Consider the following 16,826-nt stretch of genomic DNA (forward strand, 5'->3'; position numbering starts at 1 on the left):
AAAAAATAAGTAAGCCGCACACACACATACGTGGATTACAAACCAGACGTCGTGACATCAATGACTCGGAATTCACGGCAAATACATGCACAGAAAACATCAAGCCAAGTTTAGGCAATGGCCTACTTTAGCATGTCCCTCCTGCATCTCCATACTTGCTTTTATAAGCATGGTAAACACATCTTGTAAGGGAACATTTTAAAATGAAAAGCAGACAATATTACACAACTTCTTTGTCCATTACAAAAGAAGAGTAAGACAAAATGGAAATAAAGCATTTTCTTGTTGTCTACGCAGAACTTGGCTCATTTTAAGTCTGGCTTAAGCTCAAAGTCCTGACCTCTGAAAGAAATGTTAAACTATTCACTTTCTATGATATTTGCCTCTTAATTTTTCCATTCCTGCTCAAGTTCAAGTTCTTTAAAGTTATTGGGTAAACTATATAATCAAGTCTAAATAGATTATGCATTGTTGTTTTAAGGTTATTATTTTTCAAGTAAATAAACTAAATTTCAGAAATCATTTTTCGTGTTGTGCTTTACATTTTGTCAGTGTGGTAAAGTCCATCCACAACCCATCTTACTTCCACAATGTGACACATTTCTGCAAGAAACAGGATATTAAACATGGAAGAAGAAAAAAATTACATATAAAAATTGAGCCAGATTGAATGAGACCATGCAAAATCAATGCATAACCAGCTGTTTGGCTATTGGTTAACATTATCCATTAGCAGACGCAGCCAAAGTGAGGACAACAGAAAAGAGCAAGACAATAAATTGAATGTGTCACATGCAAAGAAGGTCTGGGAATTGCTAGATGGTAGACATTGCTCTTTTAAGTTAATCAAATGTCAAAAACTCAATGCATACTCCTACCATTGGTTTTAAACCACATTCTTAGATAAAATACCAATTTAAATGATTTTTTCAGTGATTCTGACAATGAATTCAACAACTAGAACTATTCATAACTATTCTTACATCAATTGTTACATTCAAATCAATGAGTACAACTATTTGTGAATAATTTTTTTAAATTGTCAATCAATTCAACAACTAAAACATTCATAAAATTATCAAATTCAATGTCTAAAACCACTAATAATACCATTCTTGCATAAATTAAAACTGTCACAAATCAATTAAACTATAAAATCAACTACTATAAAACAGTTCGGAAAACTATTTATACATTCTCAAAGACAAAAACAAAATTAAACTATCTAACTTCGATTTCAATTTCCATTTTTGGTAAAGTTCTTCAAGATCTTGGGCAAATGGCAATACAAAATACAAAAAACCTTACAAAAAGATAATTCATAAAACTATTTATGAATAATTATCATACAACAGCAATGGTTTGAATTGTTTGAAGTAATCAGATGTCACAAACCAATATGATCTCTATGCACACTCTAAGGTGAGATTGACTATGTTTTTCTTTTTGGATGCTTTCAAGTTAATGGTTTGCATTAATTTGACATTAAAAATGGACTGCAGCACTTCATGTTCATTATCATGAGTTGTTTGGGCCTACAGAAATCCCACTGAGAAATCCTGTCGACCTTGGTCATCCCCTACGTCTCCCATGAGGCCCCAAAGGAGAGGCCCATTTCCAGGCCCTGCACCTCAGCGTCACGTCCCCACTACACCACAGGCCTAGTTAGGTCACAGCCCCACCCCACAACAGTAAATTTAGACCTCTTTAAAGGCTTCCCATAATGCATCTGGAGTACATTAATTCATTACTATTTAAACTGTCTATCTCAGATATTAACTTCTGTAAATGGGACGTAGATCTGAGACGTCCCCCGCCACTGGAGATGTTGCATCAAAATCTGGTTCTTGTCACCAGCTGAGGGCATATTTGCCAGCCCCAGTTTGGCCACTGGTGGCTTTAACTCCAAAATAAGCTCTCCCATCAGAGCAAAACTTTTAGTTCAAAGAGGGTAAACTTTGTCTAATTTGGATGCCGCCACATTAATTATCCATGAAATATCAATATAGGAGATGTGGGACACTTCTTACTTCTAGTAAACTTCAAATGCAGTTTAAAATCTTAAGATTTAAGCTACCTTGGGTAGTACTTATTTGAAACACTTGCCAAATGTTTGTCGCACCATCTTCAAACTTTTCAACTTTTCAAGACCTACTTTCCTGGAAAGCATGAGAACTTCAACTGGAATGAAATTAATGCTGTTGCATACAAAAACTTAAAAGGTTTTGCTACAAAGTAGATTGACAGGGAAATCAAAGAATCATATGTGTGTTTAGTTCAGTAGAAGGTATTAATATCCTTTATGGCATAATTTAAAAACTGATATTCAAAAATGACCATAAAACAACCACATTAATGAATGAAACATGAGGGAAAAAATGTAAGCAAATCATTCATAAAACTATGTTTTCATATTGAACTGAATTCAGTGTAAATCATTGCAATTTATTTCAGTCTCAATCAATTCAATGGGTCCCAACTAAAATGTAAAACCAGAAGCAATTAATTAATTGACTAAAACCATTCATAACGTACAAACCATCATAATTAATTAAATTATTCCAAACAAAATGTAAAACCACTTGTAAATTGGCAATGAATTCAACAACTAAAGCTATTAGTATTAGTTTCGTACCATGCATATATTTTTTTTCCAAATCACTTTTTTATGCAAATCACAATTCAATTTAAAAATTGCTATCCAAAAATGGCCTGATGTTGTCATTGATGCATTCAGCCATAAAACAAGCATTGGGCCTCATTAATGAATGAAATAAAAAAAATGTAAGTATTTTATGTAGTCTATGTAGTCTAAATCACAATCAAACAACTGAAATTCTTCATGAAACTATTGGAGTTGTTAATCAATTCAACACGTAAAAACATACTTACGTAAACTTGCGTAAAACTGCACAATTCTCAAATTTACTTTACAATTTTGTAAAACCGTTGAAAACGTAAATCGTTACAATCAATTCAATGAGTATAACTATTCATAGAGCACTTTTGTGTAAATTGTTGATCAATTCAACAACTAAAGCATTCATAAAATTGTCAATCAATTCAATGTCAAAAATCACTGATAAAACCATTCTTACATAAAATGTCGCATTCAATGAGCAAAACCATTTCTAAATTTTAGCATGAAGTAAAACTATTCATAAAACTCGTATTAAACAGCAATTTATGCAAGATTGGTTTTGCAAACTGTTTACACAAATTTGTTGTTCTTGCATTTCAAATCACAATGCCTACACATTATATTGAATCAAATGTCACTAAAGTGCATATGCAGGACCAAAGATTAAATGTGTGGCAGAATACAAAAACCCACGTACCAACTCCATATCATCTATAGTTTTCATCTTGACTTCCCTTTTATAAAAAAAAAAGCTGTTAATATGATTAAACATTAGGCTTCTTTCAAATTTACGCATGACACTACAACTGAAAGTCTCATGATATCTACACGGTATCTTTACTCCAAAGGTGATTTTATAATGTCTGACTAGTCAGACTCTAGTGGACTTTGAGTTGTGGTGTACAGCAATAATTTCATGTGAAAACGCTGAGACCGGTTTCAGGGCTTCTAAGAGATATTGATCGTTCCCAGCTTCAACGTGTTGTTCTGCCCTGTTTATCTAATATAAAGCGCATCAGTGATCAGTCTTTTAAACCAGTAGAGCACTTAGCGAGAATCTGACGTCTCTTTGGAGGAAAGGCGCTTTGGAAAGTTAACTGATTGTTTATGGTAGATCACACATGAAATACGTTAAATGACACAGCTTAACCTTTGAGCAAACACATCGTACAAACACCCATCCTAAACCATAGCATGGTGTGATACATCACACCTCTGATGATCAAAAACAAGAAGGGGAGGGAGGCATCATTATGTCAGGAGGAAGGCTGCCAAACAGTGATCCTCATTTTGGGTTCTTCACTCCAGGATGTTGGCCTGGCTTTCGCTTGGCATCACAAAACAACTTGGCTTTGCGCATCCAGGTTGGTGTTTTCAGCTGATCTGAGACTAGTCAAAAATTTTGGATGGCTCTAAGAAATCTCAAGAAATGTCTGGGTCATATATACAAAAATCAAAGAAAGAATGTATTGCAAAATTTCTGCTTAAAGCCTTATTTAAGAAAATTTTGCAGATTGAACTATTCCTTGACAATGTTTACAATTTGAATAAATAATTCATCAGTTTTTGTAGCATAACAGTATTTTTTATTATTATTATTATTGTGGTAATGAGAAATTACACTGTAGAAGAATATTTTAAGTTGTAAATAAAATAAAGGTTATTGGAATATATTTTACGAGAAAGATTATTTCAGTCCTGCCATTTCAAAATTTCATGTTTAATTCAATGTGTTACTTGCCATTCCATAATTATTTATGAAATGTACTTTCTTTTACTAGAATTCAATTTCTTTTAATGTTTTTTTTCAGTGTAGTTATTTTTAAAGAGCTTGTCAACAGTAAATATTGTTCATTAAGCACATTTAATATATTTAGTAAAAATATTTTATTTACACGAACGTTAACTTTGACAGCCATAAAAAAAGTACACAAATAAAATGTTCTTTATTATTTTATTTTACTTTTTTATTTTTACGGGTTTTTGTTTGTTTGTTTGTTTTGTTTTTGGAAGCATTCTTTTGAAGCTTGAATGTTTCTGTACCCATTCATCGTAACAGCATGACAAACAGTGACCAGTGCATTATTAAAATTAAAAAAAAGAAACAAACTCATATGGCTTTGGAAAGACATGAGTAAATGATGACTCAGTGTCCATTTCTGAACCAATGCTTTGTCACACAATGGCCGTTTTCCATACTTCAGATCAAGATTAGTGAACGCAACTGCTTCCAGATAAGCACAAAAGGGTGAGTTCCTCCACGAGGCTGCTGAAGCAGAGGGAAATCCTAATCCCTGCTATTTGAGAATGTCAGCGGCTCCTGGAAGCATGGCTGTCAGATAAAGCTGCAGACCAGCGCTGGGCTTCAGAGAGTTTTTTGGTACAGAAACCTTGTTTAGAGGCCTCCACTCCTCTACGGCCCATCCATCTTCTGTCATCGCTGGGTAAACATACTCCGCCGCTCGCTGTAAAACAGCGCTGGCTGCAGTGTTAACAGTCCACAGACCGGGGCCAGTGACTGGAGCCCGTACCATGCTGGGGTTTTCAGCAGCGTGTTGCTGGCCAGCCAACAAAAACAACTGCCATGGCCAGACTAACATTAAGAGGTGTCTGCTCCATTAAAAGCAGCATGTTACTGCATATCTGTATCCAGACTGAAGCAAGCCAACTTGTTAAAGGAACAGTTCATCCAAAAGTGAAAATCCAGTCATTGTTTACTTGCTCTAATGTTGTTCAAAACATTATTATAATATTATAATATTTACACTTTATGTACTAATATGTACCTTTAATGTACCATTAAGCAACTTTAGGAGTTAATAAGGTACAAAGGTGTACATTTTGAAAAGGTACCATCACAGTGACAACTTTCATACCTTTCTTCAGAGAGTGCAGCCACTCTTTTTTATATAATGAAAGTAATAAATTAATTAATTAATTTAATAAAAATGTTCAAGGGGATGCACACTATTTTTTTTTTCTTTTTTTTTTGCAATTGCATGTATATTTTTGAAAAAAAAAAATGTTTAATGCAATAATTTTTTACTTACTGTTTTGGAACAGTATTTATTGTGAAAAGCTCTTTAAACATAATTTATCATTACCATTAAAATAATAAATAACCATAAAGTATTTTTTTTTTTTTAATTTAATTAACTTTTAAATGTTTAACACTGTGATTTATTATAATGCCTTTAATTCACACATGTAATACAAAAATAGTGTATTACGGTAACAAGAATTTAATAAGAAACTTTGACAGTAACATGAATTAAAAAAAGGAATAGCAGTAAAAATAACATTTATTATTATGGTAATTAAAATGTTTTGGGGAAAATGTGCTTAACTATTAAGCAAATTATGTCAAAATGCAAAATATTAAAAAACAGTTTACCCAAAAACTAAAATTATTTTTAAAAAAATCAAATTTCGATCATTTTATTTAAAGTCATTTAATACGATTTTATTCAATAAAATTATTCCTTAAGTAAACACTTTGACTACTTTTATTCTTTATGATAAGTTAAATAAACAGTTTTTTATAGTACTGTCAAATCGATTAATCGCGATTAATCGCACCCAAAATAAAAGTTTGTTTGCATAATATATGTGTGTGTACTGTGCATATTTATATGTATATATAAGTACACACACATACATGTATATATTAAAGAAATATACGTAATATATTTGTATTTATGTGTGTGTGTGTGTGTGTGTGTGTGTGTGTGTGTGTATTTATATATACATATAAATACACACAGTACACACACATATATATGTAAACACAAACTTTTATTTTGGATGCGATTAATCACGATTAATCGATTTGACAGCACTAATTTTTCATTATATTTATTACATATATTTTATTTATTAAAATATTTAATATGTATTAGACGTTTATTGTTATTATTATTTTACTATTATTATTAACAACAACAACAACAATAAGTCAGTTATTTAATTTTGCAAACATGTTGCTTTCTAAATGTTTTAACACAAACATATTTGGCTGTGTTTATTAAATAGATATGTAAATAAGTACATAAATAAATTAAAACGAGGTCCCTCAAAATGAGAACAACATTTTTGGGTGAACCATTCCTTTAAACTGCAAACAAGGTGTGAAAATGTTGCTTGTGTTAAAGTGAACAGGTTAAGCCGGAGCACATCGGGTGCTGGGACGTTAAACACTGGTGTCACTGCACAATATCTGTTAGGCTAATTGTGGGGTTTGAATAAAAGTGCTCAGCTTGGCTCATTCAGCCGCTAAAATATCCCCCCTGCTGGAAAGAGTCAATCAGCACACCGCCAGGTGACAGATTTCACCATCACACTCTGACACCGAGGCTGGGAGCAAGCAAAATATTGTTGTCTTCCATGCCAACTAATAAGTAATTATAGTCTAGTCCTTCACAGATGGCAGACCCCACAGTCATTCCGCTGTCTTCCAATAAAGGAGAAATTAAGTTAAGGCGCTGCTCCGCACATGTGCATCCGCAACGCCAACAAACCCGAGTCTAAACAAACCTCGGCCATGCCTGAGAGTTAACTGGAAGGAGCCCATTAAAACTAGCTCATGACACTGCAAATCTACTCAACGTGATTGATGCAAAGCCTCCGATTCCTCCGCACACGTGTAATTGTGGAGGTGTGCATGAGGCAAAAGGTTGGAAGGCAGAGCTTTGTTTGGAGTCACTCCAGTCTGAACGATCTAAGAAGAAGTTTTCTTCCAAGATCTTCCAAGATTAAAAAAAAAGCAACAGAACATTTTGTCATTACTTACACTGCCAGTCAAAAGTTTGGAATAATTAAGACTTCTTTAATGTTTTGGAAGAAGTATCTTGCTCACCAAGGTGCATTAATTTGATAGAAATATTATTACAATTTAAAATAACAGTTTTCTGTTTGAATACATTTTTAAATGCATTTTTTTTCTGTGTTTTTTCAGCATCATTACTCCAGTCTTCAGTGTCTTCAGTAAAGTTGTTTATATGTACATGTGTTAAATAATATTACAAAAGATTTATTTAAAATCAATTCTTTTCAATTCAAAAAATGTGGTTTCCACAAAACTATTAAGCAGCATTAAGCAAAAGCTTTTAACATTGAAATAAGAAATGTTTTGTTTTATCACTGTTTTCAGACATTTTATTGCTGAGGTTTTGTAATTCCCATAATTCACAAAGAAGACTCTCATTAGATTCTCTTTACAGAAACAGTCTTTAAACATAAATAAAGGGCAGAAATTATTAGCAATGTTTGTTGAACTACCTATATTTACTACTTTTTAGCTGCATTACGGTAATGAAAATGAAAGTGTAAATTTGGTGAAAAGAGAAAGAGTTTTTCACTGTAACTCTACCCCTCTATCAAAGCTTTGAAATGTTATCTGCATCCTTGTTCAGATTTTGCATTTTATTTTCATACAAATATATCATGTGCGCTATACATCTACTCATATTAAGGAACTTTTATGGTGCTTTGTCCCATTTTGACTTAACAGATGAGTCACTAAACTCTCATTATATAGAAAAGAGAACTGACACAAGGAGAAGAAACTGTTGCATAAAGTTGTTATTTTTGCTTTCTTGAGCATAAAAATTATTAAAATTACGGTTGAACCACTGATGTCACATGGACGATTTTAATGATGTCCTTACTACCTTTCTGGGCCTTGAATGTGGTAGTTGTGTTGCTGTCTATGCAGGGTCAGAAAGCTCTCGGATTTCATCAAAAATATCTTAATTTGTGTTCCGAAGATGAACAAAGGTCTTACGGGTTTGGAAAGACATGAGGGTGAGTAATTAATGACAGAATTTTCATTTTTGGGTGAACTAACCCTTTAAGTAACCCAAATCTTGCTCTACACCTTTTTTAAAAATCAAACATCCAGTTTTCCTTCCATGTAAGGTTATACAAGTATAATGAAATCCAAAGACCTTCATAAGATCAAAAACCCTAAAAAAGCTACAAGCCTGAACCTCCATAGCTAAAAACAGAGCATTAATACTGACTGTTTACAAACTCCCTCCTTGAGCACTGGAGGAAGCCAAATGCAGTAATAACACACTCTCTAAACGATTTAAGCATTTGTGTGCTTGCCTGTCTGACCCTCTGTTATCCTTCAAGAACCTGCTTTAAACAAGATGTCAAGTGTCAACACTCGGGGTTATAGCAGCACGTCTAGTCAGCTTTGCCTTTTGATTACTAGAAGGTCAAATGTGAAGTTTGACCTGCTCTGAGTTCTTCTGTGGATGAGGACAAGCACAGGTAGAAATCATAACAGACAAAAACACTGTACAGTCAAAGGCCATGTGTGGGCATGGTGTAAAAAAAAACAAAAGGGAAAATTTGTTTCTTACTAAAAGTCTTTACATCCAGATGTTGGTTTCTGTGGACAAAGCTAAGTGTACTGTCTGAACAACGCACTATAATTTGGAGAATATTTCAGATGTTTGACAAAAAAATCTAAGCCACAATGGCTGATCGTTTACTTTTGTTGTTGTTGTTGTTGTTAAATCATTTTATATGTGTGCAATAAAGCAAGAAAAATAAATGTGTCTGAAATAAGACTACATACGATTCAATTCATGTAAAAAAAAAAAAAAAATTAAAAAAGTTTGCTGATTTTTTACTTTGTTAAATCATTTGGATCTGTGCAAAAAAAAAAAATACAAATACAAATACTAAAAAAAAAAAAAAATTATAGAAAAATATATATCTGAAATAAGAATACACCAAATGATTTAAAGTAAATATAATTAATGAATTTAGCACATAACTAATGCAACATTTAAACAGAATTGATTATAATAAATATAATACAGGTAAAATGCATTTAAGGATAGAGAAACACAATGGGTGTGGACTACTGTCCTGAGATGTAATATTACACGCATGTAATATTTGCGTAAAAATGAGTCCACTGGATGACATTCAGGTCAAATGACACATTTATTACATAAACATCAGGTTTCACAGCCAAAAAGGTACCAAAAAATATGAATGCGACCTTAAATCCAAGTGCAGTTTAAGGTTGTCTTTTCTCAAAATTGATTATATGTTTCCTTAATAAAGTTATTTGGACATGAACATGAACAACTTGAACATGCAACATAATATTTTATAAAAAATTAGCCCGTTGGATGACATTTAGGTCAAACAATATGTTTGTTACATAAACTGTAAAAAATGTGCCAAAAATATGAATCAGACCTAAAAACAAAAGGGCAGTTTAAGGTCGTCTTTCCTCAAATTATTATAGCCTTTCTTAATAAGAGCTGGAAAAAGTTGGTTTGAACTTGAATAATAACTCACTCTCTCAACTTAAAGGCATAAAAGACAAATTTCAATTAAAAGAAACAGAGTTCCTATAATTTTCTTCATAAATGTAATCGGTCATCCAAACTCTTCCAAGAGCCTCAGTTATATTCTCTTTTCACTTGAGATCAAAGCAATGCGGTTTGCTTCGTTTCATAGATCCGCTGAAAGTAGTTAATTCATCCGTGTGCTGAGATTGCCTCCGACACCCACAATCACAGCCAATGCAGCCAAAGCTAAATAAACTCACTGACACACCACAAGCAAAACCACAAACTGCTTGTGGTTAACTAATAATAAAGCAGTTTCGCATGTGGCGTCCTACTGTGCGTAATTATGAGATCCGACTAAACCGCAATTTTAAGTGTTTAAGCAGCCAAAATATGATTAACAGTCACAGCTGCTAAAACATGTACTTGAGTGTGACATTGATATTTACCTAGTCTTAAAAACTTAATAATAATGTATATGATCCAAAGATACCATAATAACGACAAATCAACAAACATTTAAAATGAAACGTCATTATGCTGTCTCTCTCTTATAGTGTCTATTAGGGCTGCACAATTAAACTGACATTAAAATGACAACAGCTAATAAAGCAATGCATTTACACGTATGTAGCGTCATGCATTTATGACGGGTTTTGCACCGGTTGAGCATCGTAACCAATATATCTATAGCCTTATCAAAGCATTTATGCTGCTAAAAGGGAAAAAGTCAAGTTGACTGTTTATCCAACAAACAGGAAAAAGTTCTATCTGTGTTAAAAATTGTAAAGAATTATTGATGAATTAATTCAAATTGAGAATAAAGTACAATCTGCACACCAAATCACAAGTTCAATGAAACTTGAGGCCAAAAGTGCACCATGAACACTTAAGTGATTTTTACCTCATGTTTCATTGAACTTATGTTGACACAGTTTAGTCACTGTCTTGACCTAAAACAGCAATAAATAAATTCAAAAACAGTTCCGTGATCGTCTTGCACAAAATAAGTATCTCAATTCTCAATTCTATTACGTTACAAAAAAAAAATCTGTTTTCTTTTTTCATTTATTATATAATAAAACAAAAAACTTGCTTTGTGTAATGCGTTAGGCTAACTGAGACTTGTCATAGCACTTGCATATTGCTCTTTTGTTGATTTTGATTGCTTCCATTGTCCTCATTTGTAAGTCGCTTTGGATAAAAGTGTCTGCTAAATGACTAAATGTAAATGTAAAATTAATAATTGTGATTGCATTTATTTTTTTTATTTGGATTTGTTATATTTATGCAGCCCTAACCTGCTGGGAAAAAAAAAAAAACTGTGATAAATAAATAACATTTTGACATTTATATGTAGAAAATTTTGAACATTATTTTATTGTATTTTTTTTTTTTTTATAAAGTATTATTTCTATTAATAATATTATGGTTCTGCATATCATAATTTCTTCATATAATATCTACTCTCTATTAGCATTTTATGGGTTTGTTTTTATGTTGGATTTTGATTTATGATTCAATTAAGGTGTCTGGTTAACATTACATGAATATCATTCCTTCTCTAACATGAATCTTACGTAATAAAACATGAGTTCTGAAGGCTTTTTTTAAGCAAGCTGTGAAAAGGGCTAAATAAGGACTACAACAACCTAAAGGATGCGACTGAGTGTCCTTGATGAATCAGAAATCTTTGTATTGCTTCAATAGCAACTAACATAAAAGCTTCAAAATTCATATTTAAGGTATGACTGTGTATCATTTATGCCACAGGACCAAATGTCTCTGACATAATTTATTTTAGTCATAATTCAAACCCCTCCATTCTAAACAGCCTACAAATTGACGTCATGACAGCACAGGTCTATTGACTGCTGGTGTGCTTGTTGCACAAGTCTTGCGAAAGCAAAGTGGATTTCTAACACAGCTGAAGGGAACAGTCCCGCTGAACACTTTGTTTCTCATCGCCCATTCACACAAAGGTTACATAACAGGACTGAGGCGTTCTTTCTTTTGCCTTTCCCTTCCAGATACACTTTAGTCCTGCTGTAAAGGGTGGGGGTGAATATAGGTCAGCAGGTTAGGAGTGTCTCAAAGTCAATCTCCTTCTTTAAAAAAAAATAAAAAATGGCATAGACTTGCCTAAAAACTCCCATCCGGACAGTGCCTCCCTATACCTGCCTCTTCTGACTGCTATTATATAACTGCACAGTGCTGGGAAAGTACCAAGCAACAAAAGTGAAACAACGGCTAGAGAGCAGGAGAGATTTATTATAGCCCCGTAAAATTCATTTTCGCTATTCAACATCATTTCTCTTTATTCTCTAATTGGCGACAAACATTAAAACTCAAGAACCAAACACACGCGCGGCTGACTTCACAGTCCAGCGGTAATATTTTCGTTTTGAAAGCGAATGGAACAGAGTTCATGTCTCGATTTTATGTGCAATTTTGTTTCATCAACCAATAAAAAAAAAACGACAATTACGAATAGCATTACACATATTCGCCAGAGTGCAATCATACAAAACACACGCTGAACCCCAGACTCCGACATTACAGATATCGAATGATTTTCCCTGCTCTGTTTATGGCAAAACTTGTTACATAACCAGCTTACATTCCACATTCACTATATCAGCCTCTAAATATACCCTTCAGCGCGACACACAACAACCTGAACAGACATTCAACGTTACTTTATGCAGTGCCGTGTCACTTGTTCACTTTATGTCTGTATAATCGCAGATACATTTTGCACTGAACTTGGATGAGTTGAATGGAGACACCGAAGGGGGAGTGGCTAAAAAAACCTACTGTCTGTACTGTACAACACTCATATTTACACAAATCTCTATTAAAATTAGATATTAAAGCATTGCGGGAAGTCCAAATGCCTTTGAACAGCCTATATTTTATATAGGCTATGCGAAATTAGTGTTTAAATGCGTCCAACTAGGCTAGCATCCAAACAAGTGCAAAAATCAAGTAAAGGCATGCTGACAACTAATGAATGAAATTTTAATATATAACGTTTAAAAAACAAAAACAAATAAGCATATATAAAAATAAAAACATTGTCGTAAATTTTATCGTTTTAAAATAGCCTACAGTCCACATAAGTTCGACTTGTGTGTAGCTAATACACATTATAACATTCTGATATCTTCCTATGTATATATATTATTTCACACCACTTTTAAATCGGAAATTAACTTTCATTCTGTCAAATTTTGATTTTTTTAATAAACGCGCATCTGTTTATTTTTTAGTCTTCAGTGTCAGTGCTGTCATACATCACACAACAATAGCGGGATCATTCGGTTATACGAGCACATCAACTCTAAAAGCATCCTAATTCCTATATATTTCACAAATGCCGTTTATTCCTATTCGCCACGCGCTTTTCCAGTGAACCAAACGCACTGGAATGATTTTGACGCGCCGCGCGCGCCATTTAAGTTAAAATGAATTCACTTTGAAGTTTTGCTCATCAATACTACGGAGAATCAATGTCGTATCGATTCCAAAGAATCGCTGTCTCTCACCTCTGTTGGTGCTGGAGCAGCTCTGCCGGCGCACCGGGGCTTGGTGCTCAGCTTTGCGGAGGGTCTCCAGGTTTACCGGGGTTTCCCTGACCGGGGTAACCGGCTCTGAGACGCCGTTGCCCGGGTCGCTCGCTGGATCTGGAGGGGACTCCATGTTGTGCTTTCTTTTGGAGCTATTGCTGCTGGTGTATCACGACGCGCCGCGATGCGATTCAGAGCTCAGAGGTTTGCTGTAGCTATGTATTTTTCTAGCAGAAGTAAGAAATGTTGAACAGGCGAGTGTAGACAGAGGTGGGTGTGTAGGTTTGATTGTCCACTGGCAGCGCTAGAGAGAAGCTCCAGTGCAGCCGCTCAACAGGGACACACTGTCAATAGCCGATGAATGGATGTGTGTGAGACCTATTAACACTGGCACTTTCATGTCTTTGCCCGTCTTCTGATGACACAGACGCACATTTTCCGCTGTAAAAAACAGAATGCGTCATCTAGAAGGGCACAAACCGCTCAAATTAGACGATCCTGACAGGATCCTATGATACATGTTTTTAGAATCCCTGCACTTACATGTTTGGTTTATGAGCCGTGATAAAAAGTGCATATGAGAGCTGATATTGTACCCAGTCAAATACTTCTTACAGAAATATTGATGAAAAAAGGCCTATATATATATATATATATATATATATATATATATATATATATATATATATATATAGGCCTATAGCCTATATATGGGCATAGCCTAGATCTATATGTGTGCAGCAATTTTTTTTTTCACCTTATGTTTGGTTACTCTATAAATTATCATTTCAATGGTGATGAACATTGTTTTATAAATTGCATTTTATTTCATACCAATTTTAAGTAATTCTTCACGTATTTGAGAAGAAAAGCACTAGCCATTTACAAAACATCCAGAAACTTTAAAAATATTTTCTCTTTATTATTCTTTACTTTGGGTTTTCCCTTATTGGTTTGAGTTATTGTTAATGGAGACATGAGTCAATACCCAGTTTTTTGTCTGTCAACTGTTTATGATAAATGCATGCCAGCAAAAAGAAAAAAAGAAGATAAAGTGAAAAATGAAATATTAACATATGCATAAATATACTGAACATTTGTTGGACACATATTATCATTATTATCACCATCTTTTAGCAATTAATTTAAGATTTAGGCATTACACATCAAAGTTTTCCAGTACAAATGCCTATATTATCACCATACAACTTTTTAACCTCTAAATGGTTCTGGATCCTGAGAGATAGGCCTACAAATATAGGCCTAGGCCTTATTTCCAATTTTTTTTTCAAAATAATAATAAATAAATAATAATAATAGGCCTAATAATAATAATAATAATAATGAAAAAGGATCTCAACATCAGGTCAAGTTACTTGGTATAAGAAATATACCATTAAATTCATTATTCATTATTAAGGGTTAATAAAAATGTAAGATATTTATTTTATGATTCTGATGCATATTTGTAATAAAATATAACGCATATAATATGTTGATATGAAAACAGTGCACATTGGAAACTTTCATACCCTTTTTAGTTCAGGTTTAACCACTTACTGTGTAAACAGTATCTTGCATAGCCACAAATGTAGCTTATGCACACTGACTGAATAAGTGAAGTGTCGCTCTGGTTGTGTTTGTTTAATCAGTGGAAGAGCGCAGTAGATTAAGTTGGTCTGAGCTCTGACTTCAGCGGTTGATCAAAGCCTCAGCACCCTTCGCCTTCAGGGAAAGCAAAGTTTTATAGCGGCATGTTAAGGGCGTGTTTTGATACTAAACAATGCCAAACTTGAGGGGCCCTTATTAATGAAATAGTTGGTTTGGTGTCGAAGCAGATGCAGGTTCTCCCGGAGGAATTGTAAACAGCACGCCTGCCGCATGTGATCAGCGCGGAAGAGCCACGCCCCCTCAAAGCTCTGCACGTGGACTTTGGCATGCTCTCGCAACTTGAATCATCAACGCTAAACAAGTCAAGTTCACCGCGTGCGCGATTACGTCGAGGTTACGTTTAGCTGAAAGGTCAAAACGGAACTAAAGGCTGCAACAGTTTGCACGCAGAAAACTGTCAAACTGTCATATGTGAAACAGCATTCCTGTTTAAAGAAATAAAAGTTACAGTTCTGTCAGCATTTACTCACCTGTGTTTTGTTCCAAACCCGTTTGACCCTTTAGTCCAAACGAAGAGAGTGAATGCGAACGGACTATCAAAAAAACCCAAAACATAAAAATATAGCCTATATATATAATCCACACGAGTGGTGAACAATATTCCAAGACGTAGGAAACGGGGGAACTCGACCTTTAAGTCGTTGTTTACTTATAAATAAATCTAATATTCTGCCACAGCGTCTAATTTTGTTCACACGTGCTAATTTAAATTTGGCGCGAAGGTGAGTGGCGTAGCTCAAACGCAATTGGTTCTCGCTGGTCTCGTGAAGCTTGCGGTCCAAAACACCTTACGAAAATTAACCATGGTTTTATTGTAGTAAAAGTGTAGTAACCATGTTTTTTTTGGTGTATTGATTACTGATTTGTATAACCACAATTTTACTACAAATATGGTTAAACTATGGTTAGTGTAGCAAAACAATGGTTAATTTGTGGTTACTATGGTTTAACTATAGTAACCATGTTTTTTTGGTTTTATTTGTAGTAAAACCATGGTTAATTTTCGTAATTTTATTAGTGTTGTAGAATATGCCGAATTTGGTGCCCTATAATCAAATCAAAAGATATCGCTAGTTAAAATGTCTTTAAAAACCAAAATACATAAATAAAGTGATGTATTGTAATCTCATAACATTTTCCTCAAATCAAAGTAATCAAATAAAGTCATGTATTTCAAATTATATCACGTACCAGTTTAATACATGAGATGAAATATTTTTCTTTGTGTTATTAAACAAATAAATTAGTCTGAAAACGCCAACAGACTTTGACCCCTATTTGGACACTCATGATGCCACATTAAATAAGTATGAATGTGTTTGAATTATATAACATAATATGAAACTAAATGCCATTAGGCATACTTTTCAAGCAAGTCATTTTACAAATGGACATTTGTTAGGTTTCAAATTATTATAGAAGAAGTATTTGGAAACGTTTATGTGAAATGTTAGTGGAACATGTTAATTTGATGAACGACACCTGCGTGAACTTGGAACTAACTTCATGACCAGTTGCTTAAATGTCATTGCTGAAATGGCTCAGAAAAATGAAGTTAGTTCCAAGAAAAGCTCTAGTGTTAAAGTGTCAAGTGTCAAGTGTCCAAAAGTGATCAAGAACATTTTTGAA

General features: G+C 33.8%; 1 protein-coding gene across 2 annotated transcripts in view; it reads right to left on the reverse strand.

Annotated features, from left to right (window-relative positions):
- roraa (RAR-related orphan receptor A, paralog a) overlaps positions 1-15,767 on the reverse strand; it is a 310,863-nt gene extending 295,096 nt beyond the window's left edge. The window contains exon 1 of one of the 2 annotated variants that reach the window (XM_058767479.1): positions 15,668-15,767. In XM_058767479.1, coding sequence (XP_058623462.1) covers positions 15,668-15,752 — 85 coding nt within the window. In that variant the 5' untranslated portion in view covers positions 15,753-15,767. Of the gene's footprint in view, positions 1-13,505; positions 13,956-15,667 lie in introns of those variants that run through there. The other variant, XM_058767478.1, reaches the window with a different exon arrangement.
- Between the last annotated feature and the right edge of the window lie 1,059 nt (positions 15,768-16,826).

This window comes from Onychostoma macrolepis, chromosome 25, assembly GCF_012432095.1.
Source record: "Onychostoma macrolepis isolate SWU-2019 chromosome 25, ASM1243209v1, whole genome shotgun sequence".
In the NCBI taxonomy this organism is placed as follows: Eukaryota; Metazoa; Chordata; class Actinopteri; order Cypriniformes; family Cyprinidae; genus Onychostoma; species Onychostoma macrolepis.